The sequence below is a fragment of the Saccostrea cucullata genome, unplaced genomic scaffold, assembly GCF_032062105.1.
Source record: "Saccostrea cucullata isolate Sc308-1 unplaced genomic scaffold, CSIRO_AGI_Scuc_v1 ctg180, whole genome shotgun sequence".
Taxonomy (NCBI): Eukaryota; Metazoa; Mollusca; class Bivalvia; order Ostreida; family Ostreidae; genus Saccostrea; species Saccostrea cuccullata.
The window spans coordinates 279,220-307,132 of NW_026936265.1; the positions used below are offsets into that span (position 1 = coordinate 279,220).

Below are 27,913 nucleotides of genomic sequence, written 5' to 3' on the forward strand. Positions count from 1 at the left end.
ATGTTCATAGTAGTAGGACATGCATCTTAAACAATAGTAGTATGCTCTTTATATTCGATGTTTGCATTATAACAGCATGCGGCAAAAATTTAAAGGATTATATATAATATTTCCCTAAATGATAATACATAGGTTCCTCCTAGATTGTCTACCATTAATAAAACAGAAAATATAACTATGATATTTTATTTTTAAGATACAAAAATCAAGCATGATACAAACAGTAAGCTAAAGCAAAACACAACACAAACGAATCACAAGAAAAAAAATCAGGAAAATGTCTCTTCAAATACACAGATCCTTTTCTACAGTTTCTATGGCTGGTAATTTTTGCATTCAGGAACTTTGAATGGGTAGTCACAGGCTATGATGGCTTCATTGAAGACGGTGCCCGGGGGACAAGGCTCGTGGAATCCGAGATTCATGGCACATTGGTAGAACATACCACAGTCTGTTGGGTCTCTGTAATGACCGTCAGCTCGGCTGCTACAGAAGGCGTTAGCATCAACACCTAACAAAACATTGAATGCGTTTAGTAATATAAGGCTTATGTGTAGATGTCTAATCTTCATATTAATCGTGTACTGAAAGTCATTTTAAAAAATGTATCCATCGCTTTTTAAGAACATGTAATAAATACATACCTATGTTTGGAATGCTCTGAGCGTGTGTGGTCGGAGCCGGTGCCCACGTGGTGGTTTTCGTCACGTGCGCTTGCGCATGCGTCGTCTTTGGTGGGTTGGTTGGAACAGGAGCATGTGTTGTTGGATGGGCTTGCTGCTGAACTTTGCAATTTACGTTGTATGACCAATCACAATATTTGGTGGCTTCATTGAACAAAAGTCCAGAAGCACAGGACACCTCGAAACTCTGGGTACCAGCACAAATGAAGTACTGTGTGCAGGAACTTGGATCAGCATAGAAACCACTGACTTTTCCAGTACAATCAAAGCGACTAGTCGATCCGATGTGATGAGTAGTTTTGACAGATGAAGTAGTAGCTAAGAAAATATTATTTAAATTTTCTATTTATTGATAGAAAAAGAAACGCAGTCTGTCTTCGTAAAGGCCCTTTCACAATTGGCGCACGAGCACTTTACATATCTTTGCAATCGGAAAATTTTAGATTCGCACGAGCTCTCGCATACGTTGCACGATGTCTCATATTCGTTGCATGTGTTTTAGTGGTCGCATCATATCTTCAACTGACGAGCTTCGGAAACGGGTGGTATATATGTATATAAACTCGGCCCTCTGACTCGCACGAACTTTCGTACCATGGAATGCAAAACGCACGAAGGCCGCATGTCCAATCGCATTGGCGCACATTCAATCGTCCGAATACTTGATCAATCACGCGATCCTATCCCATTATCTTACAACACTCGCTTTCATTCTACAACAGTCACATATAGACGCAATATACATCGCAAGATTTAATGCACAACAGTCGCTTTAGATAGTGCAAATACTTTACATCTGCGATTATTTGGGCAAAAATTTACGATCCTAATCAAAATTATTCGGTCGCACGAATATTTTGTCGCTTCTGCTCGTGCGCCAATTGTGAAAGGACCTTAGATTTATTTAAGGTTTTGTTAGAAAACTAAATAACGACTTAATATATAACGATGCATGTCCCACAGCTATGACCAGTACTTCATTTTAATTATATACCTCTGAATAGGAGGTTTTATCATTTAAAAAAAAATTACACACTTTAAATAAGATTGAAAAAAGAATGGAAAAGAAATAATGAATTATGAATGAATAAAATTTCCATAAAAAGTAAAGATTTTTAAATACTATTTTTATCTGAGAGTGATATGAAATGAAAATGAAGAAATGGGTAAGGTGTGAGTAAAGCCAAAAAAATAAAAACAAATACACAAGGTGCAATCATTTTCAGATACCATAACATCTAACACTTGTCTGAAGGATATTTTTGATTCATTTTCGAAATAAAGATGAAGCATTGATGTTTATTTTCAAAATTATTAGTATATTTTTTAATTTAATAATTACCTGTATTTATTTTTTATAAATTCCTATGCAAAAAGCAATAAGAAACTTTTTTGTAGTTTCAAAATGTGAGAATCTCTGCTATGAATCAAAAAAATTCTTATTCTTCCCACCAGGTCTTTGCAAGTTTTATAAAATGTTGTTCATGATGCACAGATTACAGAGGGTTACTGGGATGTTCCGTTTGATTGTGCAATTGTCATATTGTAAATTTGAACTTCACGGGTGGCAGTAAATACAAAATTTACAACATGATAATGCCAAACGGGAATTTAAAAATTCACAATATGACACTTGTTTTTGTTGTTAATTTATGTTGTATATATAATTTGTTTTTCTTTGCATGAAAACTTGCCAAGTGCAACTTTGACCTTGGGTGTTCTGGTAGTGATTATAGAAATATTATTTCAAATGTTGGAAACCTTTTGAACAACATTTTAACCGCTAAATATCTTTGCAGATATTGCAAAATGTGTTTCATGTTATTTCAACAATCTTTCCTTTTTCACTATTTAATGCAAACGCCTCAAGTTTCATGTAACAACGGTGGCTTAGCATTGAGATGGCGACGAAACAGGTCCAAAGTACAAATAAAGGGAACAATAGTATTTGTTTTTCTTAGTTACTTTTTACAAACCACAACAATCATTTAAACTATGATCGAACGAATGCGCTGCACATTCTACAGGAGGTTATACAAGTGTATCAAGACAACTTTGTACAAATTTCTACAAATCTATGATAAATAATTAGTTAACCAATCACCATTTTCACATGATGACCTTTACTCTGTGATACTTACTAGTGCTTGGAGCCTTGGTTGGGTGGTTATTGACGTGAGTGGTCTGATGCTGTGCTGGCTGCGTGGTTTTGACAGGCGCCATTGTTGGAGCAGCAGTTGTAGGGGCATTGGTCAATCTTAATTAAAAATATAAATTCTAAACGAATGAAATATGGAGAAAACAAACAGCATTTAAGTTCAAAAATCCATCGCAACGATTCTGATAAAATAGAAGCAGAGCAATCACGGATCAACTGTGTACCGAACAACTTATTTCTATGGCACGCCAAATTCACAAAAATGAGATAAACCTAGTTTCACATTTGATAAACTAGGTTTATCGACTGTAAACTATAGTTTACAAACCGTAAACTATAGTTGACGATTCGTTAAGTATAGTTAACGATTCGTTAAGTATAGTTTTCATCTGTAAAGCTATATTTAACGGTTGTTAACTATAGTTTATGAATGCTAATCTAAGTTTATCTGTCTGTAATGAAACGTTAACAATAGATTTTATTGATAAACATAGATTCACGTTTGTAAACTATAGTTTACAATCGTAAACTATAGTTAAGAGTTGTTAATCATAGTTTCACAAATCGTGAAACTATATTTATCAGATCGTTAACTATAGTTAACGGTTTGTAAACTATAGTTTACAAATCGTGAAACTGTATTTATCAGATAATCTATGTTTTGCAATCGCAAATGATTGTTTTCAGTGTTAAGTATAGTTTACGGTTGTGAAACATAGATTATCGCGTTAACTATGGTTTACGGATGTAAAATATAGATTAACGTTGTTAACTATAGTTTACAATCCGTAAACTATAGTTTACAACCGATAAACCTAGTTTATCGACTGTGAAACTATGTTAAGCTCATTTTTGTGAATTTGGCGTTCCATATATTTCAATTTCGTACGCCATCATTTGATTATAAATACAAACCTAGCTAAGTATATCACTTTCCTTGAATAAAAATAAATCAAACTAAATTTACATCTTTAAAACGGGTGTGATTTCAGTTGTGTAATTTACGACATTTCCTACCTTTGTTTGGTAACCAAAATGAATAGATTTCCAACTTCCTTCTAAACTGACGCAAATTATTCAGTTTTTGTTTATTACCTTAACATTTTTGAATTTGGGATAAAAAATGGTTATAAAAGACAAAAACTCGTTATTGTTTATATGCCAGAAACCTCAAAAAGCCTAACCATGTACGTAAATTTCTTACATTGTTCCTTTTTCGTACAAAAAGTACCTTACAAGAGAAGCATTTAAAATATGATACTTACTGTTGAGGTCCAGCCTTCAATTCATCATTGATAGCATGGAGAAGAGGATATTTTCCATTTCCACAACTTCCGCTAAAATCATCGAGATCCAAAGCCCAAACCATGATACCACCGACACCTTTACTTTTGACAAAGTCAACCTAAATAAAAACCGTTATAAGAACTTTAAATTAAGACATATGTAATTTTTTTGTACATTTGTATGATACTGGAGTAGTTTTTTTTACAATATTAACTTTCTACCTTCTTTTTCAAGCTTTCTGGGTCATCGTAGCCAATCCATTGATCACCTTTGACGACGTAAGGTACCTCCATTTCAGGAATCCAATGGCGTGTACCTCCACTCTTCAGCATCTCACAGATCTACGGAGAAATGTTATCAGCAAAGGGATCATAAACTGAAAATCATAAACCAGAAGAATTATCTCTAGTTCTAACCTCGTAGTAAGCCAGGAATCCGGCCTCCCTGGTGTATCTTCCAGCCTGTCCGCCATTGCCTCTGTCGGGAGCAAACAGACCATTGTTGCTGGAACTGGCCAGTGTGAAGGAACGTCCATAGAGAGGTAAACCTACGTTCAACTTCTCGGCTGGAGCTCCCTTCTGTAGCCAGTAGTTTACAGCCCATTCCTGATAATGTATGTACTGGTGTGTAAGTATATTTATACTAAAATGTAACATTGAAAAAGCAAAAATTTATTTATTTGGCGTATTAAAAAACATAAACGTGCTATTTTAATATCTTTTAAAATGCTCATTGCTCCTTACTTTGAAACTCCATTCAACTGTTTATTAGTTATGTTTAAAAAAATAATAGTGCTTTTTTAGCTTCTAGAGTGTTTTGTAAACTCACGACATTGAGATATGTTTCATTTCCGGTTTCCCGGGGATGAGCTTTGAGAGGGGCGTTGTGATTGGTTTTATCCTCCCAGCCACCTCCGTGTAAATCGTACGTCATCAGATTTATCTCATCCACATACCTTCAAATTCAGAATTAATCGAGCAAATTAGAAAAACGTTACATTACACGAAAATTAAAATTGTTGTATGTCGATGCAATTGAATCGCTGTTGATGTTAAAAATTCTAGACTTTGATATTTCTTGGCAATGTTCATACACAGCAAAAGAAATAAGTAGGATATCTTTTTGATTCAATATTTCATCTGTACATACATAATTTATGTACATGTAAAATGTATCTTTAAATGAAGAAAACCCCTCAAAATATATGTTTTAATAAACTAATGTGACATTTTCTCTGACGAAAATACAATTTCTTAAATTCACTAGCAATTTGAATGAAATCTATGAGTAACTTTGTACTTAGAAACTGCAGGGACGTCATATCCGGTGTCGATGTTACTCTTTCCAGCAGGCACAGCGCATGTCAGCATTAACCCCTCGGGTGACAGTGTTTCGTGAAGGATCTGTGATGAAAACGATATAACATACTTGAACACTCATAAAAAGGTGAATTCCGTCACTCTATTTATTCGTATTTTTAAATGCATAAATAATTGAAGAAAAAAAAGACTCCATCATAGGTGAATAAGTTTTTATTTACTTTATAGCAATACATCATTGGTAAGGAAAATATATCTATTCAAATATATATAAATTCACATGATAATTTTCTGTGTATTTTTGTAGATTTGATTATTGAACCTATTATATTACAAAAATAAAGATAACGGATCTAATTTATTTAAAAAATAAAATTTATTGACCTTCATTAACTCGACATAGTTTTGTTTGTCTTGTGGGGGACTTCCTCTGTTTGCGGGGTATTCCCAATCTATATCGAGACCATCAAAGCCGTGCTTCTTAAGGAATTGGACAGAAGAGGTGGCGAAGTCTCTTCTACCCGCAGCAGTGGCCACCATTCTTGTAAAAGGAGCGGATCCCATGTTCCATCCTCCCACGGCCAGCAGAGTTTTTACAGAGGGATTCTGCTGTTTCATTTTGTTGAAGCGCTCATACCTATCATAATATTTTTTATATATCTGATTTATTATTTAAGGACAGATGATACAAACAAAAAATGGATGCCTGGATTGGTAAATATTTTTTGACCTAATTTCATTGCAAATGATGCAAATAATAAATTTCTAGAATATAAAGAAATTGTAAACCTTCTGTGATGTTCAAAAGTCTGCCCTTCTAAAACCATCTTTATTCATCTATACAAATATTTTTTTACTTTAAATTCCATTTTTGTGCGAATTTTTTTTTTTTTTTTTTTTTTTTTTTTTGTATTTTATTTATTTATTTTCAATTCTTCATATAAACAAACAGTGAAATATATATATAACAGACAAATTACATTACAAACAATATGACAATATTACCTTCAGACAATTTTATGCAAAATTTTTAAAAAGTTTGTAGTCAAGTGATTTCAAATTTTTTAGAATGGAAGCATAGAAAAAAATTGAAGATTTAACGTGATTAAAGATGTTATAACTAGTTTCATCTAAGGAATGTATTCGATAGTACATCTTATATTTGTAAATCCTACAGGCAACATATGAGATGAGCGTGTTGAGTGATACAATTTTTCTATTGCGCTCAGAGCTAAATCCAATTATTACATGTTTCCATTTGATATCTATCTTCAGGTACAAACTTAATCTATTCCATATTTCACCAACATTTTTACATTCAAAAATGAGATGTTTTGAAGTTTCAATCACGTGGCATAATTTGCAATTACTACTCGTTTCTTTTTTCCATTTACTGAGATACAAGTTATTACAAAGAATATTGTTTAAAAGTTTATAGTTGAATTCTGTAAGTTGTTTATCGGGTATGTCATATAATTTACATTGATATATATTTTTCCATTCTGAAGGTTCGACACTGAATTCGTTGCTTAAAACTATTTGATAACATGGTTTACAAAATTTTCTGTGTACAAGATTGTCATAAAAAAAGTTACATCTTTTATCTATGATGTTAACCTGTCCTGTGTAGAAAAGAAAATAATTTTTGTATCTTATATTAACAAACTTACAATTTGAAAAATCATACTTTAGTAGCAAAGGTTTGAAAACAGAAGAAAGAATTTTAAATTCACACAACCAGTTTGACTTGTTTTTTATACAATTAGAAAAATCTAACAATGATTTAAAATTACCATCATCGTCAAATAAGTCTTTAACATGCAAAATCCCACTGGCTATCCAGTTTTTAAAAAATAATGTATTTCCCCTATAAACAAAGTTACAATTGTTCCATATCGGCTGTCGAAGAACATTATCGGAAGACATTTTGTTCAAAAAACAGGGCTTACATTCATTAAAGCAACATAACATTTGTTGATAAAACTTAGGTAGTTTCTCTAATTTTTCCATATTTTCTACTCTTCTATCAGAAAAATCTAACACATAGAGAACTTCAAAATTTGATTTTTTACAATAACCATCAAAAATTTTGTACAAAATACCTTTGCTTTTTAACAATCTAGGTACCCAAGCTGCTTTTAATGCTTTTAATTTACATTCAATATCAACGATTGAGAGTCCACCTTTTAAAATTCTTATAAGCGTGTTTCTTTTAATTCGTTCATTTTTATCCCAAATAAAGTTATAAATTAAACGTTGTATTTTTTTAATGTAAGTATTATCAGGGAGACTTAGTATTGAGGCAACGTATGTAAGTTTAGATATAGCAAGTGTCTTAACTATACATGATTTACCAAATAGCGTTAGTTTTCTTCTTTTCCAAGATTCAAAAAGTTTTTCAATATCGTGATAAATTTTCATCCAGTTTTTAGTGTAACATTCTTCCTTATCATGCCCTATGAATATTCCCAAACATCTTACTGCTTTATTCGTAATTTTTATACCGTAGAGTTCATCATATAAATTTCTTAGTTCCCCTAATAAAATGCATTCTGTCTTATGCATGTTTACTTTTGAACCCGCATGTTCACAGAATTCTTGTAATTTATCGAGAGTTCGCTTCATTGATATTTCGTCTTTTAAAGCTTAAAGATTTTTGTGCGAATTTGAATAAAAAATTAAAAACTACGCGGTGAAAGTTATTCAATTTATTCATTTAAGCATGACCCAAGTTGTTATTTTCAAATTCTTTGACAAAAGTTTGTTTGTATCATCTGTCCTTAAGAGATCAAAAGTTATTACAAATTAAAAAATGTTTTCTTTTACAGTGGAGGAGGATAAAAAAAATTGTGGGAAATTTGGCAATAAAGAAAAATATTTTTTCGTACATTCCCTTCATCCATGGGGTGCTCTCATCGTTCCACTCAAATGGCGCCAAATGGTTTCCGTTCATTTTGGCAAATGCATAGATGACATGTGTACAGAGGGAGGGATCGACATTCTCGGGGTAGAATTTGGCGGGTCCACTTCTGTATTGGGCCCAGTTGGTATAATAACAAACACGTCGATATCCCGCGGCTGCAAACAAGCATAATAAAATATAGTGCATTCAGTCTTGGCTATCATAATAAAACAAACAAACAAACATAAATAAATATATAAATAAATAAATAAAGAAAGAAATAAATAAATAAAAACTAATGAAAATAGAAATCGATAATTATTTTAATGAGTTACCAAAAGTGAATGCCAGGGCAAGCAACGGTATAAGGGTTTTTAACATCTGAAAAATATTAGCTGTTATTAGTATATTTTTTAATTTTTCTTCATTTTATTCAAATTAAAGCTGGTAAACATGCAAATACAATATTGACAAAGCACAATAAACCGAACAAAAAAAAAATTAAAAACACAAGCAAACTAAACAGAGCTGAATGAAATATTTAAAATAAAAGATAAAATAAAACGGGTAAAAATAATGATTATATTTATGATCTAAGAAACAGAGCAAAAAAGGTCAAACAAACAAACAAACAAATGAATAAAAAAGCCTACAACAACAAACAAATAAAATTAAGAAGATGATAATAATAAAATGTTATTTGTCAATCACATTTTAAAAAAAACCAGTGTCACTAAATGATTAGATTGTGTTACCTTTGGCCGCTATAATATGAAGTAAGATTTGGATATGTCTCTGAACTAGTTATACGTCTTGGTATAATACAGAGTTAATCTATTAACTGTCGAACAACTCAAAAGTTTCCTGTGGCCCTGATAACAGCCCTTACTATCTGAGACTAATGTTAAGATGCCATCTCTGCTATTTGTCTGCGAATTAGAGATGTGACCAGTCTATTTCTCGTTATTTACATTACGATTACGTATGGGAAATATTTCGATGTCCTTATTTGAAATCTTGTGTTTATAAATTACATTTGAGATCTCAAGTTCCACTTAGGGTCCTTAAATCTAGAGGAAGATTGAAATATTTTATATTCAGGAATAAACTTGTCAATCATATATGGCTATTCGTTTCTTGATTTAATATGGAAGTTTTTTTAAGTGACATTATCAAGGTTTAATCTCTTCTTTTGAAAAAAAATTGCAAGATATAAAATGATCTAAAAATGAAGATTTATATCAAAATAAATATCATTCATTTTTATGATTTAGGCATGTCTTTAATGTATTTTACAATTAAAAAGCAAAACAATCATTCCTTGCAGTGGTAACAAAATCTCAAATATTTAGGATAAATTTAAAATGTTATCAAGTACGAGTCATAAGATCTACATTAATGCGGTAAACTTTATCATTAAGCTGCGATTTGCCATTTAGTAGTCGGTAAGTGAAGTGCCCAAAGGTTCCTTTACTTATCGTAACTGAGTGGGAGTCGATCCATTATTTTGTCACTGCTTTATGTAATTTTCATTAAAATCCAAAACAGAGCATTGAAAAATCTAACAGCGTTAAATATTTAAGTAGATGACCAACATCTGTCTCGTGAACTTTAACCTCTTATTTTATATCGTTGTAACATTGTTAATGCACTAAATAAAAAAGTCCGTGAACTCCGCATACGAAGTAACATGAAAAGTTGTATGTATTGCAGGATTCTCAAAAAGGGATAGTATCTTTCACAAAATACCGGTATATAGAATGTTCTAGATGTAGGCATGAACAATTTCTATAAGGAGGTAAATTATTGACAAACAAGATGCTGAAACAAGGATACTAGTAGTGTCGTTTAAAATTATTATTTCGTCAGTTCTATGGTCCATACAATGAGCTTGTCAGCAAATACATAATTTATCATTAAGTCAAATGCTGACGAACGATTTTCATACTGATTGTTAGGCCATTATAAACAGACTGAATTATCGACAGAATGTTCCTTTATTTCCCGATCATGGTAAGGAGCACACGGTGGTTGTGACCAGTCGACAGGGGATGCTCACTTCTTGAACTTTTGAACTTGAATACTGTTCGTTATCTCCATAAATTTAATCTTATAAAGAAGTTTTTGGATAACCTCTTCTTCATAGCAATATTAAATCAGTGCTTCATAGATTTATCTACAGTTTTTGGAAAGACCTTGTTTCCGAAGAATGCATAATTTTTGTGGATGAAGAACTCTTGCATTTCTTTACAATCATCAGAATAGCTTTATGCAGAATCTGAGTGTTTTCAAACAGTGTAATTTTATTGAAGAAAAATCACAAAATTTCAAAAATATCTGAGTTCCAATTTATATAAGAAACGGTTACCATGTTTAAATTTCAACAATATGATTTTTTCCCAAAGGAAAATTCTCTCTTTTTATTCAAGGCAAAAATCTTGCAAAAAGATTAATATAGCCGTTATTGAATGTATTTAAACAACATGTAAGCCTTAAATTTATTAAATATTATTGTTGCTTCATCAGTTTGTTAATTTTTATTCGCGTTTTAAAAATATTAACATTGCAACAAAATGTAAGAGATAGGGACTAAAATGCCTTCAAGTGTAACCCATGGTTGTCTGTTCAGAAAAACAGACATTGGTGAAGCAAAACAGGTTTGCAAGGAAATCAAGAAAAATGTAATTATCTTAGCATTATAAATATTATAGAATCTATCTCGACCATATGCGAATAAGATGCTTTTATCTTGGCAGCGCAATATTTTTTGGCGCAGTTATCTCTCCTTGTTTCGGCACGAGTTATCTAACTTTCAATTATATAAAGAAAGGTGCTCGTGCTGCAAACCCTCTCTTTGCCGGTTACACGCTAGTTGCAAGGTTGGTGTTAATCAAATTTGAGAAAACAATGGCTAAGTGTAGATTTTAATCCCCCAATTGTACATTGTTGAATAGATACTGCTGGTTTTTGTTTTTTTCTTTTCAGTGGAAAATTTTACAAAGCAAATAGTCATCTGTACCTACATATTCGGCATGGCTGTCACTTATGAAGATGGAATGCGAACTGACATTTCTGAGTTTTACAAAGCAAGTGGCCATTGATACCTACGTATTCAGCATGGCTGTTACTCCTGAAGATGGACTGCGAAGTGAGTTTTACAAAGCAAGTGGTCATATGTACCTACATGTTCGGAACGACTCTCACTTCTGAAGATGGACTGCGAACTGAGTTTCACATAGCAACTGGTCACCTGTACCTACATATTCGGCACGGCTGTCACTTCTGAAGATGGACTACAAACTGAGCCGCATACATCACTTGAACTATGATGTAATATGGGTTCATTATTGGACCGCTGCACCAACAGGGTCAAAGTTGAATACCATGTAAATATTGTGACAGTGTAAACAAAACTGTTTATTTTCTTCCTTGACTTCTGCACCTCCCAGAGTCATTGATGTGTCAATATTATTGTTGCACTGCAAGTTTTTATTATTTGACCTTGACCTCGGCATCTCCAGGGGTCAATGTCACCTGATATGTTGATGTTGTACTGAAATGTTGTTGACCTTGACCTCTGCATCTCCCAGGGTCAAGGTCACCTGATATGTTGATGTTGAACTTAAATGATGTTGTTGTTGAACTGAAATGTTGTTGTTGTTGCTGGGCCTACCCGTTGCTTTGGAGGCCCGAAATAAAATGTTGTTATATTAATCAGCCCTCCCCAAAAGCGCCAAATGATTAAAAAACCCATAAAAAATTTGTCTTTGATTTTTTGCTTCTGTCCAAGATAAATACTTTCAATTACCTTAGGACCATTTAGATATATCGTGAAATAGAAAATTATAATGTGTTTGTTAAGATATTATGAGTATATCTCCACTCGTAAAATATTTCTTCATTCCCCTTCATTCCCCTTTCTTTTTCTTCAACTCTTTCAAACTTTGTTATTTCAATTATTATGTTAAAACAGCCTCAAAAAGATTATAAAGTACATCCCTCCAAATTGACTTCTTGGAAAAAGAGAAATTTTGAAGCAATCTTCAAAAAAACTCCATAAAAGTCCAACCTAACCTTTTCATTCGTCATTTACAAAATTATTTTGTAACAAGAATTCTGATTGTACACACAAGTATTCTAAAGTTGATATTAAAAAGATGCTTGAATTTCTTATAGAATATATAAGGTTTTTGGAGACCAGGTCTTTCAACAATCTGTTGGAAATCCCATTAGTACTAATTGCGACCCGTTATTTACAGACCTCTTTTGTATTCACACGAAGCAGAACTTGTTCAAAATCGTATACGTGAAAAGATGAAAAGAGGCTGTGATCTTCAACTACTCAAAATTTAAATAATTTACAATCGTTATTTCCATTCACATGTCTATTCATAAAAAATACCAAAGAGTGTAACACATATGTTTCATATTTGGATATTATACAAGAGAAGAGTTAATGGTAATCTAACAACAAGACTTTATGATAAACGTGATGACTTCAACTTTTCAATCGTCAATCGTACATCCTTTTCTCGCATAATCACTGGTGTGAGATTGACTTGTCCGGTGTGAGACAGCAGTGTGAGATTTTTTGTCTCACACTGTGTATTACTACGCCGCGAACTATAACGTAAACATTCCTTCTTCATATAAGAAATTGTAACAATGTTTAAAAATATCACATAAACTTAAAATGTTGTTATTCAACTTATTGAAATAAACTTATTTTCATTCAAAATATCGTCGTATTTTCACTTTTTAAAAGGCACTATTTTTTTGCGGAAGGATTCTTCTGAAATGAATTTGTACGCTATCGGGTAGATATGTTTTTATTCCCAGTTTTTATCTATGAAATTAATTTATATGGACTGAAATTCATTTTATTAGTTTACACTCCGTGTAAATCATTTTCAGATACGCTTTTTCCGAAAATGTATACAGATTTTTAATTAGATGGAAAATTAAAAGAATATATTTTTAGCCTTATGGCGACGTCATTGACAGGCCGTTATTTTGGAAGAAATAATGCGAGAAAAATAATTCTTCATTACATACTCGTGTCGAATATAGTGAAATTCCACCTCGGGGCCAAGATTCACGGTCTACGACTCGGCAACGCCTCGTCCTAGACTGTGAATCTGGTCCCCTCGGTGGAATTTCACTATTCCACACTCGTAGTAATGAATGATTCTATTAGTCACCTGCGTACGGCGTCATATCTCTTAGTTTAGTCTATACGCTAAAACACATATGAACAATATCTAAAATGAGGCAAGCTTCTGACAAACAACTTGATGAAACAAGAGTATCAACAGTTTCATTTAAAATCATCATGTCGTAAGTTCTATGGTCGATACAATGACCTTGTCAGCAAAGACAGTCTATCATTAAGTCAAATGCTGACTGATGTTTTTTATACTTATTGTTAGACCAATATTTACACATTGTCGACCGATTTTTCCGTTATTTTCCGATCATGACATAGAACACACGGCTGGTGTGACCGGTTGGCAGGGGATGCTCACTCCTCCATGGCATCTGATACCACCTTTGTTTTTTAGAGGTCCGTGTTCCCTCTGTTCCTGATTTGTATTGTTTAGATACACGTTTGAGCTTCAATAGTGTTCGTTATCTACATTTATTATATACCTAATGTGTATCATACAATTTTACTGTTGAATTTACGCTATCACGTGACGTCGTGATCCGATTTTCCGGATCACCAACATGTTGTTTTCTGAATCCATATCACCACTCTCTGAAACTGATGACGTAATGCGCAGAAATATGACGTTATTTTTCTTGCACGTTAAAAAGTCCCTTGTAATTATGCTGTGTTTAATGGATTAATATTATCCAGTTTATCTCTAAAGGTTTATTTAAATATATTTAGCCAGTTATAAGGGGGTATATAATAAATTTATCATTATAACAGTAATGATCCGAAGAAATTGACAGGCGCCATCTCAATCGACGCTTCGCGTCTCGTTAATTTTTTAACTCGCAACGACCCTTACAAGTTACTGTTATAATAATATATATATATTACATCTGCAATTCGAGTTTGCACAGAAGTATTCCAAATTTCAATAATATCTCAAAGTTATCACTGAAGTCAGTTCAAAAATCCAATTTATTCAAAGACAAATTTGTTATTAAATCTAATTAAATTCCATCTCAATTTGCAATTTTATTAACGCAATACTAGAAATATGTGCATTTAAAAAAATTATATTCCAAAATACTAACCCCCTGATCCAAAGAGAGTTGGCAGGAATAAAAAAATCTTAATGCCCAACTTTACCGGGGGATATCTTTTTTCATTCATTTTTTCATTCATTCAAAATTAAGGTGTTTTTACTTAATGAAAACTGATGTTCAAAAGAAAAACCCACACTTTTTCTTCACAATATCATTTGACCCAGTATTCACTTTGGAACTATTTCAATTTTGTTTGTACTCGGAGTAAAGAATGCAGCCGTGGACATACTTGCAAATAAATTTATTAAAACTTAAAATAAGCGTCATTTTCCTATAAAGTTTAAATCTAGTATGTCAACCCTTTTAAGCAATATATTGTCTTTGATAAGCCATAGTCTGTATCATTTTGTGTTTATCTATTTTTTTTACAGAGGCTGAATTATTGTAGGTTTTATATTTTAAACTGTAAGATACTAAGATGCATTCATGAACTTACTTCCATAAGTAACCTTGTATTAAGAAATCGCTATAGTTACAGCACAATCTGTTGATCATGAAACGACATCGCTATGGGAGACGCATGGAGATTGTTCCTTGATGTCAACAATTTCAGCATGGGGAAACAGCCTTGATTAAAGCTGACACCCCTTGACAATCATTAATCTTAAATATGACGACACTCTTCAGGAGTTTACTGATAATAATCCAAAAATCAACTTAGGATAGCGCTCCTCGACAATTCCAATATTTGGATAGCTATGGCTTATCTGTAAAATTGTTCAGTGCCTTTCTGTATTATCGCTTATCGTCAACAATAACAAGTGCCCCTTGAGATAAACAATAACTTATTCTGACGAAAATTTGACATATTAACTCATTTATTTCAAACTTATTTAGAACACTTTTTGAGAGGATGCAATATTGTTTGCAAAAGGCATATTGTGAAATAACAAGTATTTTCTAGTACAATAGACTGATGGCTTTTTTTTGGTTGTCTTTATTGACAACAGCTTAATTATTAACAAAAGGAAATTCGGATTTTTTTTTAATTTTATATCTTGTGATTAGTAACTAAAACATTACTTTGTTACAGACTTTCTTATTCTACACGAAAGTGATTTGAACTTGATATTTAGAGGATGTTAGACTTCCTCTTTCAAAAATATGTTTGAGTTGTGCCCCTTGTCAAAATACCTGTTTTTATTATCTTATGAATAAGCATTATTTATTCACAAACTTAATTCATATGATATAGGGCGTATTTTTGATAACTTCATACTAACTAAAATTAAAAAGTTCTCTCTTTGTTTGTTACTTTATATAAAGATATGACTTTTTCTTTAAATTGCACAGATTAAATTAATCGCGTTCATAAATATCCGAGATTTAAACAATAACTGATTTATTTCCAACTCAGAATAAAGTATCAGGGGCATATGCAAGTTCAACATCGGTGAAAATTTTAATTTGAATGTAAATTACAAGTATGTTAATCTACACTAAATTTTTTATATTTATTTTTTTAAGCTAAGATACGCCATATATAGCTTTAACTTTTTTTTTTCATTCTCATGTCGACTCGATATATCATTGTATCCATCACATCTAATTCATTTTTGGATGTATTGTTGAAGGCCAACTGACAATTAAACTATTTGACAAACTGAACGACTTCAACTTTTCCGCGCTCTACTTCCCCCGTTTTTAAAATAGTTACATTTTCCACTATCAACTTCATATAATGTTCAGGTTTCCCAACTCATTCGGTAACAAGAGCTTTTCTGACAAGGAGCAACATTTGATTGAAACTTCTGACAAATAAGTTCATGTTATAGGGTTTGGTTTTTAACCAATTGTTTAATATTTACTATGACCTCGTTTGCAAACAGAGCCCTTCAATGCAGTATATTTTGACTGCCAACATTAAGAAAGCTAAACTACCATGAACTTGTCCTGAATACTGTGAAGCGTTTGAATTTATATATGAAAGTATTTGTAATTTACCTGATTGATTTAAAATATAATTTTATCGACTCTTGTGTAAAATACACCTTTAATGTTTCCAGTGCGTTGCAGTTGAAGGCGATTGCACGCCGCATTTAAAATACATTTAAAACAGATAAAACTTATAAATTCGTTCTTCTAAATTTATTTCAATGTATTTTCAAGATCGGCAATGACCAGACTTTTATTATCTGGAGTAAACTTCATTATGCGGAAAATATTTAGATTTATCAATTTATTAAGATCTCCAAAAGATCAATGTTCAACATTAAGGAAATAATAATAAAGAAGTATACTGAAATTTTTGAAGGGATTCGTTTATCATTTAACAAAGGGTTTACAATCTGATCCTCTAAAACATTTTTTCGGGTTAAGAATGCATTTCTAAGTTTTTGCTCTTTAGATTTAGGTTTAACAAGTTCAACAAGTACAGAGATTACAAACATTAATCAAGTACGAAGGTCCATTGAAGCAATACTCGTACAGATTGGGAACAAAGCCAGCACGGACCTCTAAAACATTAGAGGGGGATAAGACCCCAGGGAGCAGTAAGCATCACCTGCCAACCGTTCTCATTCGCCTTGTAATCCTTGTCAAGATCGGGACAACGGAACAATTCTTAGACAATTCAGTGTGAAAATGAGTCATCAGTATGTATGAAAAATGTCAAAGAGCATTTTACTTAATGAAAGCTAATATCTGCTGATAATGTCTTTGTGTTTACAATTAAACTTGCAACATGTTTTTTTAAAGGGACATAGAATAGTAATAAATTTTCAAAAGAGATACACTTTTAAGAAGACAGGATATAGATCATGTACGTGAAAAAGACGAAAACACTAGATGTAGCCTTCAACTTGACATATAGATACATCGACGACGTATTGTCAATTAACAATGTCGACACAATATATATCCCGGTGAGCTTGAGATAAATGATACCACAGAGTCTGACACATCTGTTTCATATATGGATATTTTACTTAAAAAAACGTTAATGGTAATCTAACAACCAAGCTCTTTGATAAACGTAATGACTTTAACTTTTCTATCGTCAATTTCCCTTACTTATGCAGCAATTTACCTTCATCATCTGCATACAGAGTTTATATATCTCAGTTGACTCGATACGCAAAAGCATGCTCTACGTATGTATAATTTCTAAAATGAGGTAAATTACTGACAAACAGGTTAATGAAACAAGAATATCAACAGTCTCGTATAAAGTTATCATTTCGTAAGTACTATAGTCGATACAATGACCTTGTCAGCAAATACAATTTGTCATTGAGTCGATTGCTTACTGGAGTTTTTCATACTTATTGTTAGTCCATTATTTATACACTGAATTGACGACGGATTTTTCCCGTTATTTCCCGATCATGACAAGGAACACACGGTGGGTGTGACCGGTCAGCAGGGGATACTCAATTCTCCATGGCACTTGATCCCAACTCTGATGTTTTGGAGGATCGTGTTTGCTCTGCTCCTATTTTGTATTGTTTTATGGCCTACTTAGCTTGAATACTGTTTGCTATCTCCATATATTTTTTTAGCGATACAGAAGTTGAAAACATTATTACACATTCAAAGTATGTAAAACAGTTCGCCGTTTCGACGTTTTTTTTAAAAATCTTTTATGACATATTTTTGTAATTGTTCCTTCTCAAAAATATATTTTTAATGATGTAATATGTAAGTTTAGCGACGAAAACTAGATGTATTCATGAGTATACTGAAAATGTAAAGTTTTTCTTTTTACTTGCATTGATATCTAGACCAAGCGGTCTAGCTTGAAGTGTTTGTTCCGTAAAAAGTAAACTTTTATTTTGAATTTTAATAAGTAATAGGGACAAATGTGTTGCACTCCTTACCAAAGGCATGAAAGTCTTTAAAGTGGAATTGTGAATCGTGAGTTACATCAGAAAAGAGATCTGCTGCTTAAGTTAAATTGCTGTTAAATTACCTGAATATTATAACAGTATTTCAGTGTGTTTATAATTTTTTTTATTTCATCAAAATTGAAAAAAATGTCAATGATTAATTCATTCAATTAGATCTTTATTAAATATGGTTGATACGATGACCTTGTCAGTAAATAAATCTATCATTAAGTCATATGCTGACGGACGTTTATCATACAAATTGTTAGACCATTATTTACTCACTGAATTGTCGTTGATTTTTCCCTGTATTTTCCCGATCATGACACAAAGAGCACACGGCAGGTGTGGGCGGTCGGCAGTGGATGCTCACTCCTCAATGGGACCTGATCCCACTTCTGATGTATTAGAGGTCCGAGTGTGTTCTGCTTCAAAATTTGTATTATAAAATGGAGTTTTGATCTTAAATACGGTTCGTTATTTCCATGTATTTAATTGATAAAAAGGTTCAATAAATAGGGATATTTTCGTCCTATGTTATTTTTGCCCATATGCACTTGCGAACAATTTTATTCCGTTTTAAATTCGGCCAATAATAGTTATGTTTAAGAGATTATGCTGTGTTTTTTTTTAAATTTGCCGCGTTTGAAATTTGAAGTTTGAAGTTGAAAAGGATGAAAGGGATGAAATTTCCGTGCATACAGTTCTAATACGTATCAATAGAATTAACTTTGTTCCTTGATCCTTGGGTCTTAAAACGAAACGTGTTACATTCCTAACAAAGAGATATAGATCTGAAACAGACCGTTCCTGTAATTTTTAAATTGTATTTTGCTTAAAGTTATTGTCTTTCCCTTTGAAAAATCTTCCTGGACTTAATTGCCATGCAGTTGCTCAGAAGATAGACTACTTACATGAACCATCATCTTCTCGAGAGTAAAAAAAATCTTCTTAAGAAATAATCATTTTTTTAAAGGTAAAGTGGTTAGTCAGTGTTTTAATAAAATATCTATGAAGACGTAATAAAATGATCTGCGTGTTGTTCTTCGTCTGTCGTTGTAGCTTTGCAGCAAACATCATGTGTTTTGATAGGCCTATATGTTGTTGAAAAAATAAATCCAGCTATTAAAATTGGCATTTTAACACATAATTCCATGTTCCCAGTTACCAGAATTTTTTTTTTAAATTTATTTTCAACTCAACTCAGTTGTTGTCTGTCGTCGTAATTTTTTAAAATATCTATTCCCCTAAACCAGAGCAAATTTCAACCAAACTTGTATCCTTGGGTAAAAGGGTAAAGGGGACTTTAAGTTTGTTCAAATAATGGATCATACCATCATCTAAAGGAAGATAAATAAGAAAACATAAAGGTTTGGAGGTCATTTAAAAAACTCAAGATCCCCTGAGCCAGAAAAGCCAAATCTTAGGTGAAGTGTTCCTGACATATTTAGATTTAATTTTGTTTAAATAATGAGATATAGGAGTAGAATGAGATGACTATGGGCGATCAAAGTATAAATAGGAAAACCTTTCAAACCTTCTCATAAATAAATTAATCATATCTATAGCATAATTAGATGGAAGCATCCTAAAATAGATTAGATTCAAGTATGTTCAAATTATGACCCCTTGAATAGGTGGCGCTATAATGGCCAAAAAAGTTTTACATTTTTATATAAGAACAATTTTTTAAAATCTTATTCTCAAGAACAACAAAAGCATGATCAGTCATATTCATATGGAAGCATAAATGAAATGTGTTAATTATATAATCTGTTGTTATCATGACCCTTGGGGTTTTTCACTTATTTTAAGTAACTAATGCTTTGTTGTCCAATTTGGTTTACATGCAATACCTCCTTTGGTAAAATCTTACGACAAAAATTGAAAAAGTTTACAATTACACTCTTTTATTTTAAAAATGAAAATGAACAAAAAAGAAATTCAAGGACACTGGGGAACATTGTAGGAGTAGTCACATTCAGCGAGAGCTTCGTTAAAAACTAGGCCCGGAGGACAAGGCTCGTGGAATCCGAAATTCATATCGCACTGATAATACATTCCGCAGTTTGTCGGGTCACGGTATAGTCCATCCGCTTTGTGTTGGCAAAAAGCATTTGCATTTGCACCTGTATAATTAATCAAAAAGCGTTCGAGTACCATTGTACTTGATTTAGAGCATTTATTCTCAACATGTTTGATAAGGGTTCTAGAACTGTTTTGATGCTTCACAGTGTAAAACACTTATTGTTTTTAAGTCCAGAAGGTTGTCATTCAAAATGTAACTGATTTTTCTACGCACATATGGAAACTTCATTCAAAATTTTTAAAATAAAAAGAACTATATGCGGTATATTGCATATATTTGCCCCCACAAAAGTCAAATTTTGAAAACTTCCTGAAATGTGCTGAATTCAATAAATTGTATGAGAAATCTGACTTAACAGAAAATATTTTAGTGTCAAAGCAATGTATTCACAATTTTTGTTTTTATGACGTCACAAACTAGTCCGATTTTATACCCTTTCTCAGAAAGAGGAAAAAATTGACAAAATTTCAACAATTTTAGCTTTAAAATTTATAGAGCGCAAGTTTGTTCAGGAACAATATTGACATATTTCATTGATATTATCATTCTACACATTATATTAAAATATTGATCCTGAACACACATGCGCTCGGTGACTTTTACTCAAAATATCGACGAAATTTGTACATTTTTCTGTAAAATTCATAAAAAACTGAAATTTACGTCATGTTTGTGACGTGATTACTTATGAAAATATTCAGTGCTTTGAAGTCGGCATATACTCCCCTGTTTAAGAACTTAATTAGATATATCTCCATCAAAGTTTGATTTGGGGGGCAAATATTGGTTTTTACCGAATAAAGTTCTTTGACCATAAAATGCTTACATTCAGTAGAAAAAATAATTAATGTATATTCTTTTTTTTTGTTTTAGCCAAATTGGCCTCCCATAGATAAGGACAATTATAAATGTTCTTTATAGAAATAATGAATGAAGACGGTACCTAAGTTTGGTATAGTTGTTGCCTGTGTCGGTCGAGCTGTGATGACGTGATAGAAAGGCGTTGTCGTCTGCCACTGTTGCTTTGTTGTGATCGGAGCGTGGGTCGATCTTGCAGTTGTCAAAACAGATTGTTGTATTTGACAGTTAGCATTTCTTGGCCAATCACAATACTTGGTTGCATCATTAAAGTGAAGTCCATTTGCACAGTCTACACCAAAACTTCTGCCTCCGACACAGATATAGTAGTGCGTGCAAGAGGCAGGGTCCGCATAAAACCCACTAGCTCTCGTATTACAGCTGAATGACTGGCTTGTGTGAATAGGGCGTTGAGTATGAGCTTTAAAATGTTAATAAAATAAATCAAAAATAATAATAGATCGCGTAATGCCTTTGTCCTCGAAAAATCTGTTTTGATTTTGGCGGAGAGTCACACTTCAGTAGTCATTTTTGCTTGAAGCAAATCTTACCATGGACATACATGAAGTTTTTTTTCTACTTATTAAGTAAAAACGTCTGTTGCGAATATTTTAGGACATATAAGTTAGATTCTAGAAAAAAAAATCGAACGTTTTGGTATTGGATACATTGGCAGTATGTAGCTGTTGGGGACTGACATGAAGCACCATTGCAGATAAAGCATAATTCCAAGTTACTAAATTGCTTTAAATTTTATCATTGCTATCAAGAATCATAATGATTTATAATACCAGAAGTTGAGTAATAACAAGTCATTTGCATTTTCATTTCATAAACGTTCAGAAGATAAATTTAGGAATGACTTACTTGTTACTGGATTAAATATATTGATGTGAGTTGTTTGTTGATGGTGTCTTGTCGTCCTATGGGTTATTGTTGTCGTCAAGGGACTCTGGGTTGTTCTTTTTTAAAACAATGTAGTAAAGCTACAGAAACTTGATAAACTCTTAAAGTATCGTAGAAATAAAAGATCAAATGAAATAATTATTTACGTCTGAGGTTGGGCTGCATTGAGTTCAACATTGATGGCATGAAGTAGAGGATATCTTCCTTTCCCGCATTCTTTGCCGGTAAAGTCGTCTAGATCTAGAGCCCACACCATTATTCCACCTACACCTTTACTTTTAGCGAAATCTACCTACAAAGAAAATATCAACCAGTAACTTGGAAATCGACAAACAAAATTTAACCATTTGACTTTCGATTTCGATTTGGTAAACCCAAAGTACAAAGATTTCTAACTTTTATAAATTCATATGAGTGAAAAATTCTCGAGAAGGATGTTAAACTACAAAACTTTGATGAAAAGGTTAAAGATACATGTAATGATATCCGCGGAATAAATCACATTTCGAAATATCAAAACGTGAATATAGCAACAGAGCCCTTGAAGGAATAGAGGTTGGGTAAGGTCACTATGGTCAATTGAAAAAAAAACGTGATTCATACAAATATCGCGTTAAAAACAAGAGCTTCTTCTTAAAATTTTTTGAATAAAAGTGCTTCATAAGGCTGGGAAATTCAGGAACAGCACTCTTTCTGAAATATTTTTAGTGGTGGAGTGAAGTCCTTAAGATGTTGTCCGATTCTTTCGTTTTAAAGTGTCCTACAGGGATGTTTTTTATTCCTATCTACATTGTTTCCTTTCTTTCTTGGATCTCCTCTGAGTGAAACCAATCTTTAGCAATTGCCAGATGGTCAGTCGGGAGACAATTTTGTAACAGACTTCGGATTATTGCCCGACTCGTTTATCATCGGCCGACTATGAAAACAATCTGCAGGCAGATGTTTAACCGACGTTGAGTTTTACATCGGCAAAGACTATCGGCGTTCTTGAAAATAAATGTAATTGCTTCTTGATTCCTGGTTTTTGTTTTAACCAAGTGTGTTCTAGTCGTACGGCTATTATTTTTAATGTTAATGAGGAATGAAGATAGAAATTTACCTTAAGGCATGAAGACAGAAATTACCTTAAGGCATGAAAGCAGAAATTTACCTTGAGGCGAAGACTTTGTTCGTCGTCGTACCCTACCCACTGGTCTCCTCTTACTACATATGGAACCTCCATTTCTGGAATCCAATGCCGAACACCACCCGATTTCAGTAAATCGCATATCTAAAGGAAATTGTAGCGTACCTATAGTGCAACTAATTACACCGTTATATGTTTATATCTACATGTGTCTATATCTTAGCTATCTATCTGTAAGATTGGTATTATCAGCATGTTAATGTTCCTACCTCATAATATGCTAAAAATCCCGCCTCTCTGGTAAACGTGCCCGCGTTGCCTCCTGCTCCTCTGTCTGGGGCAAAGAGTCCCGTGTTGCTTGTGCTGGCAAGTGTGAAAGAGCGGCCGTATAAAGGCATTCCAAGGTTTATTTTTGAAGCTGGTGCCCCCTTTTGAATCCAATAGTTTAATACAAATTCCTAAAGAAAGACAAAGAATACAAAGCAGCAATATACCTAAACTGAAGTAATATTGCTTGAATAACGAGATGGTTTCATGGAGTTCCTTTTATATATTTACTTATAATTATATTCATCATAATGGTGATGCATTTTCTGTAAGTTTTCTATAGCATTATTTTTTCAACATTTATCAACGTTAAATTCAAGAACAAATGCAGGAATATTAGTTTGGGGTAGGGATCTAAAATATTTTGAGAGACATGAGGTATAGGGAATCCTAGAGATTTTAAGGGTAAAATATTGACGTAATCTTATTAAAACTATCCATATGCTTCTTCTTTTTTTTTTTTTTTTTTTTTTACATCTTTTCATAAAGACATTGACTGAATAAGATTTGCACATTTTTGAGGATATCAAAATACCTGTAAAAAGGTTTTGTTAAGCATATGATGGAAGATCCCCCCCAAAGCAGTCACGCAAATTATTTTGCTACCCATCAGCCAGCTTAATCCTATAGATATTGAATATGGCAATATCGGGTGTGGATGCCAGTTGGTGGGGTGCAAAACTTTTTAATTCATGAAATGACAAAATGAATTCACATTGTACTCCTCCTCGATGCACCCTCTTAGAAAGAAACTTTTCTCTTCCTTGGATAAGAGCAAAAATTGTCATTTTAAGAAAAAAAATCGGTATTGGTTTAAAAAAGTAATTTGCTTTCATATCTGCTATGTTAAAACTTAAAAGACAATGTGAATAAATGAATGAGGGGATGTAGAGTTGAAAATCATATCAACGTAAACTGTTATTTATTTTTTATTCTAATATTACCACATTGAAGTATACGTCATTTCCAGTTTCTGCTGGATGACCCTTTAACGGACTGTTGTGTCCAGTTTTGCTATCGAAGCTACCTCCATGAAGATCGTACGCCATCAAGTTGATCTGGTCAACATACCTAATGTAATATTAATGATAAAAACAGCGACAACATACCTAATATAATATTAATGATAAAAACAGAGACAACATACCTAATATACTAGTAATATTAATGATAAAAACAGAGAGCTCATGATAACGTTCATTTTCATGTCTATAATTAGTAAAGTAATCTTTTGTACATCATTCATTTGGAGATCAAAACAGAAATAGTGTAGAAATAGAAGCTGAAAATTCGTCAATGTTAACTGATTTTCTTACTTTATTGTTTTAAGTGTCTACTACTGGCACTTCCTTAAGATGAAGTATATGGGGAGAGCAAAAAAGCAATTCATGCAAAACAAACCAGGATCTTAGCCAACACAGACCTCTAAAACATCAGATATGGGATCAAATGCCATGGAGGAGTGAGCACCCCCGCCGACAAGTAACACCCAACGTGTGCTATTTGTCACGATCAGGAAATTATGTTGATTCAGTATGTAAATAAATCTTTTCAGTTATTGAGTTCAGAACGTCTATCAGCATTTTATGTAAAGAAAAACTGTATTTGCCGACAAGGCAATTGTATCAACCGGTAGAACGTAGAATTTTATGTAGTGTTTAATTTTTATTATATTTCACTTTTTTTGCTTTTGAATAACACCTAATGCTTTACTGCATGCTTGCATTCTTTGAACATCAAATTTAATTAATGATGGCTTATTCGATTGTAAAATCCTTTTTAGAGAGGAATAGTCACCTTTTTAATCTTTTAAAACGTTTTGGTATACGATCAAAAAAGTCTCTTCTTACCTGGATATGGCAGGTACGTCATATCCTGTATCTATAGTCGATTTGCCAGCAGGAACAGCAGTAGTCAACAAAAGCCCTTCACTTGCGAAGGTATTGTGTAGAAGCTTTATATAAAACAAAGAGAAAAGTTGATTTAAACAGGGCTATTTACCTGGTTCATGTTGGATAACTCTTATGTATTTTTTCACCACTATTCAAATTGTTAGTCTACCTTGAGTAGTTCTACAAAGTTATTTTTGTCCTGTGGAGGACTTCCTCTGTTCGCGGGGTATTCCCAGTCTAAGTCAAGTCCGTCAAAACCATGTTTCTTCAGGAACTGGACGGTGCTGGTAGCAAACTCTCTGCGGCTGGCGTCAGAAGCCACCATTCTAGTGAATGGAGCGGATGCCATGTTCCAACCTCCCACAGCTAACAGAGTCTTGAGGGAGGGATTTTGTTGCTTCAGGTTGTTGAAACGTGCATACCTAAAATTCAGTTCATTCGAATTCTTTGATTTTTGTTCGAAATATACAATGAAATACTGCGTATATGGAGATGACAACAGTATTCAAGCTCAAAAGTCCATAAAACAATACAAAATAGGAGCAGAGCAAACACGGACCTCCAAAACATGACACCAAATATTAACTTCATATACGTGCACATGTGGTCATTTTATTTTTGATTCGTTAAACAAACTTGTTGAAATATTGCCTTAGTAAGTTAGTAGTTAAAAATGCTAAAAGATCAAATGCAAACATAGGAGCAGAGAAAGAATATTGAAAAAGCTCCATTATGTTATGAAAAATTATGTGGTAGTGTGTGAGTCACAGTTTCCTACTAACTTTGACTAGTGGGATAGCCCTTTAGCTCCATTGATAGAGCACTTGACAAATAAAAGATTTTTTTTAATTGGACAGTGGACTGACATGCCAGAGGTCCCAGGTTCAATCTCTAGCAGAGGCACATAAATGTCTATTACAATTAAAATAATTTTGGTTCTAATATTATAGTATTTTTAATTTTAACTAAAGATGTGCAAAAATACGTCTAACACACTTATAAATGCATCAACTGAAAATTTAAAAATTCAAATACTCTTCAAATACCAGAATATGCAGTAAACAATATTCTCAAAAGTATTGCTTTGTATATTATTTTGAGAAAGGAAAGGCAATTTACTTGTAGCAAAAAATGAACTAACATTCCCTTCATCCATGGAGTACTTTCGTCATTCCACTCGAATGGTGCCAGCCGATTTCCATTGAGTTTGGCGAAAGCGTAAACGATGTGGGTGCATAGATTTGGATCCACATTTTCGGGATAGAACTTTCCAATACTGTTTCTATACTGACTCCAGTTGGTATAGTAGCAGACCCGCCGGTAAGCAGAAGCTGTAAAACAACTTTCCTTATTTTTGGCTATATTTATCATTTTGGTAGAGATTTTATTATTAAAATATGAAAAAAAAGCGATGTACTTACTTGTAGTCTCTCAGTTGACTTTGTTTTAAAGATTTTAAATATTGCTCATGGTCGTAAGCTAAACACACTGTAATTTATGAAAAGTTTTTGCTCAAGATTTATGATTTGCTATTAAGGAATTACCAGAATCAGATTCAAAACTTGGTATACCTTTGTCAGAAGAATTTATTTATGCTATCGTAGCTGTTATAATAAGTATTTAAAATATTACATCTTTTGACAAGATATTTAAAATGGAATTTTTATATGAAATGTAACATTTTCTTATCTGTGCATGCAGCTTTTTAAAATCTGCCTAGCTAGGATGAACCGACGAAACCGTTAGCTTGTTAATGAATGATTCGTACACATACCAGCGTGATGCAGTGGTTAGAGCGTCTGCACTACAGTCGAGAAGTAAGATGTTGATCCTTACATCACGGGTTCGAATCCCACTGTGGGACGTGGAGACCGGTCCTTCGATCGCATGAGACCTATTAAACGAGGTCCAGTGCCACAATAGTTGCTAGCACGAAAAAGACCCCTCACTGCTCATTAGTCGTAAGTGCGTTTAGGACAAAATTGGCAACTTTCCACCGGCAAGAGGTGGTGTCTCCATATGAGTGAAAAATTGAGAGGCGTTTTTAAACAACATGCAAACAAACAAATAAACAATACACATAAAGTTTCCTGCAGATTACACGCCAAACACGCTTATCTTGTGTACTTATTAATTCATATGATTTTGTTCAAGGTCTTGAACCAGTCCTACCAGGTCCATAGATTTCCGTAAACACCACCAGCAAAACCAATAATTTGATCATCTAGGAACAAAATATAAATATTACTTTTATCAATTCATTTCATAAGATCGAAAT

General features: G+C 32.9%; 1 protein-coding gene across 1 annotated transcript; it reads right to left on the minus strand.

Moving 5' to 3' along the window:
* Positions 1-170: 170 nt before the first annotated feature.
* LOC134245158 (uncharacterized) lies at positions 171-27,913 on the minus strand. The gene is made up of 22 exons (XM_062727416.1): positions 27,808-27,913; positions 26,777-26,966; positions 25,805-26,057; positions 25,594-25,697; positions 24,688-24,814; positions 23,686-23,874; positions 23,441-23,560; positions 22,437-22,582; positions 22,252-22,346; positions 21,470-21,805; positions 20,390-20,566; positions 8,685-8,744; positions 8,336-8,525; positions 5,832-6,084; positions 5,428-5,531; positions 4,957-5,083; positions 4,545-4,733; positions 4,350-4,469; positions 4,107-4,246; positions 2,825-2,946; positions 645-1,001; positions 171-511 (listed from the first exon to the last, which is right to left on the minus strand). The coding sequence occupies exons 1-22, from the start codon at positions 27,857-27,859 to the stop codon at positions 315-317; spliced, it is 3,648 nt and encodes a 1,215-aa protein (XP_062583400.1). The 5' UTR covers positions 27,860-27,913; the 3' UTR covers positions 171-314.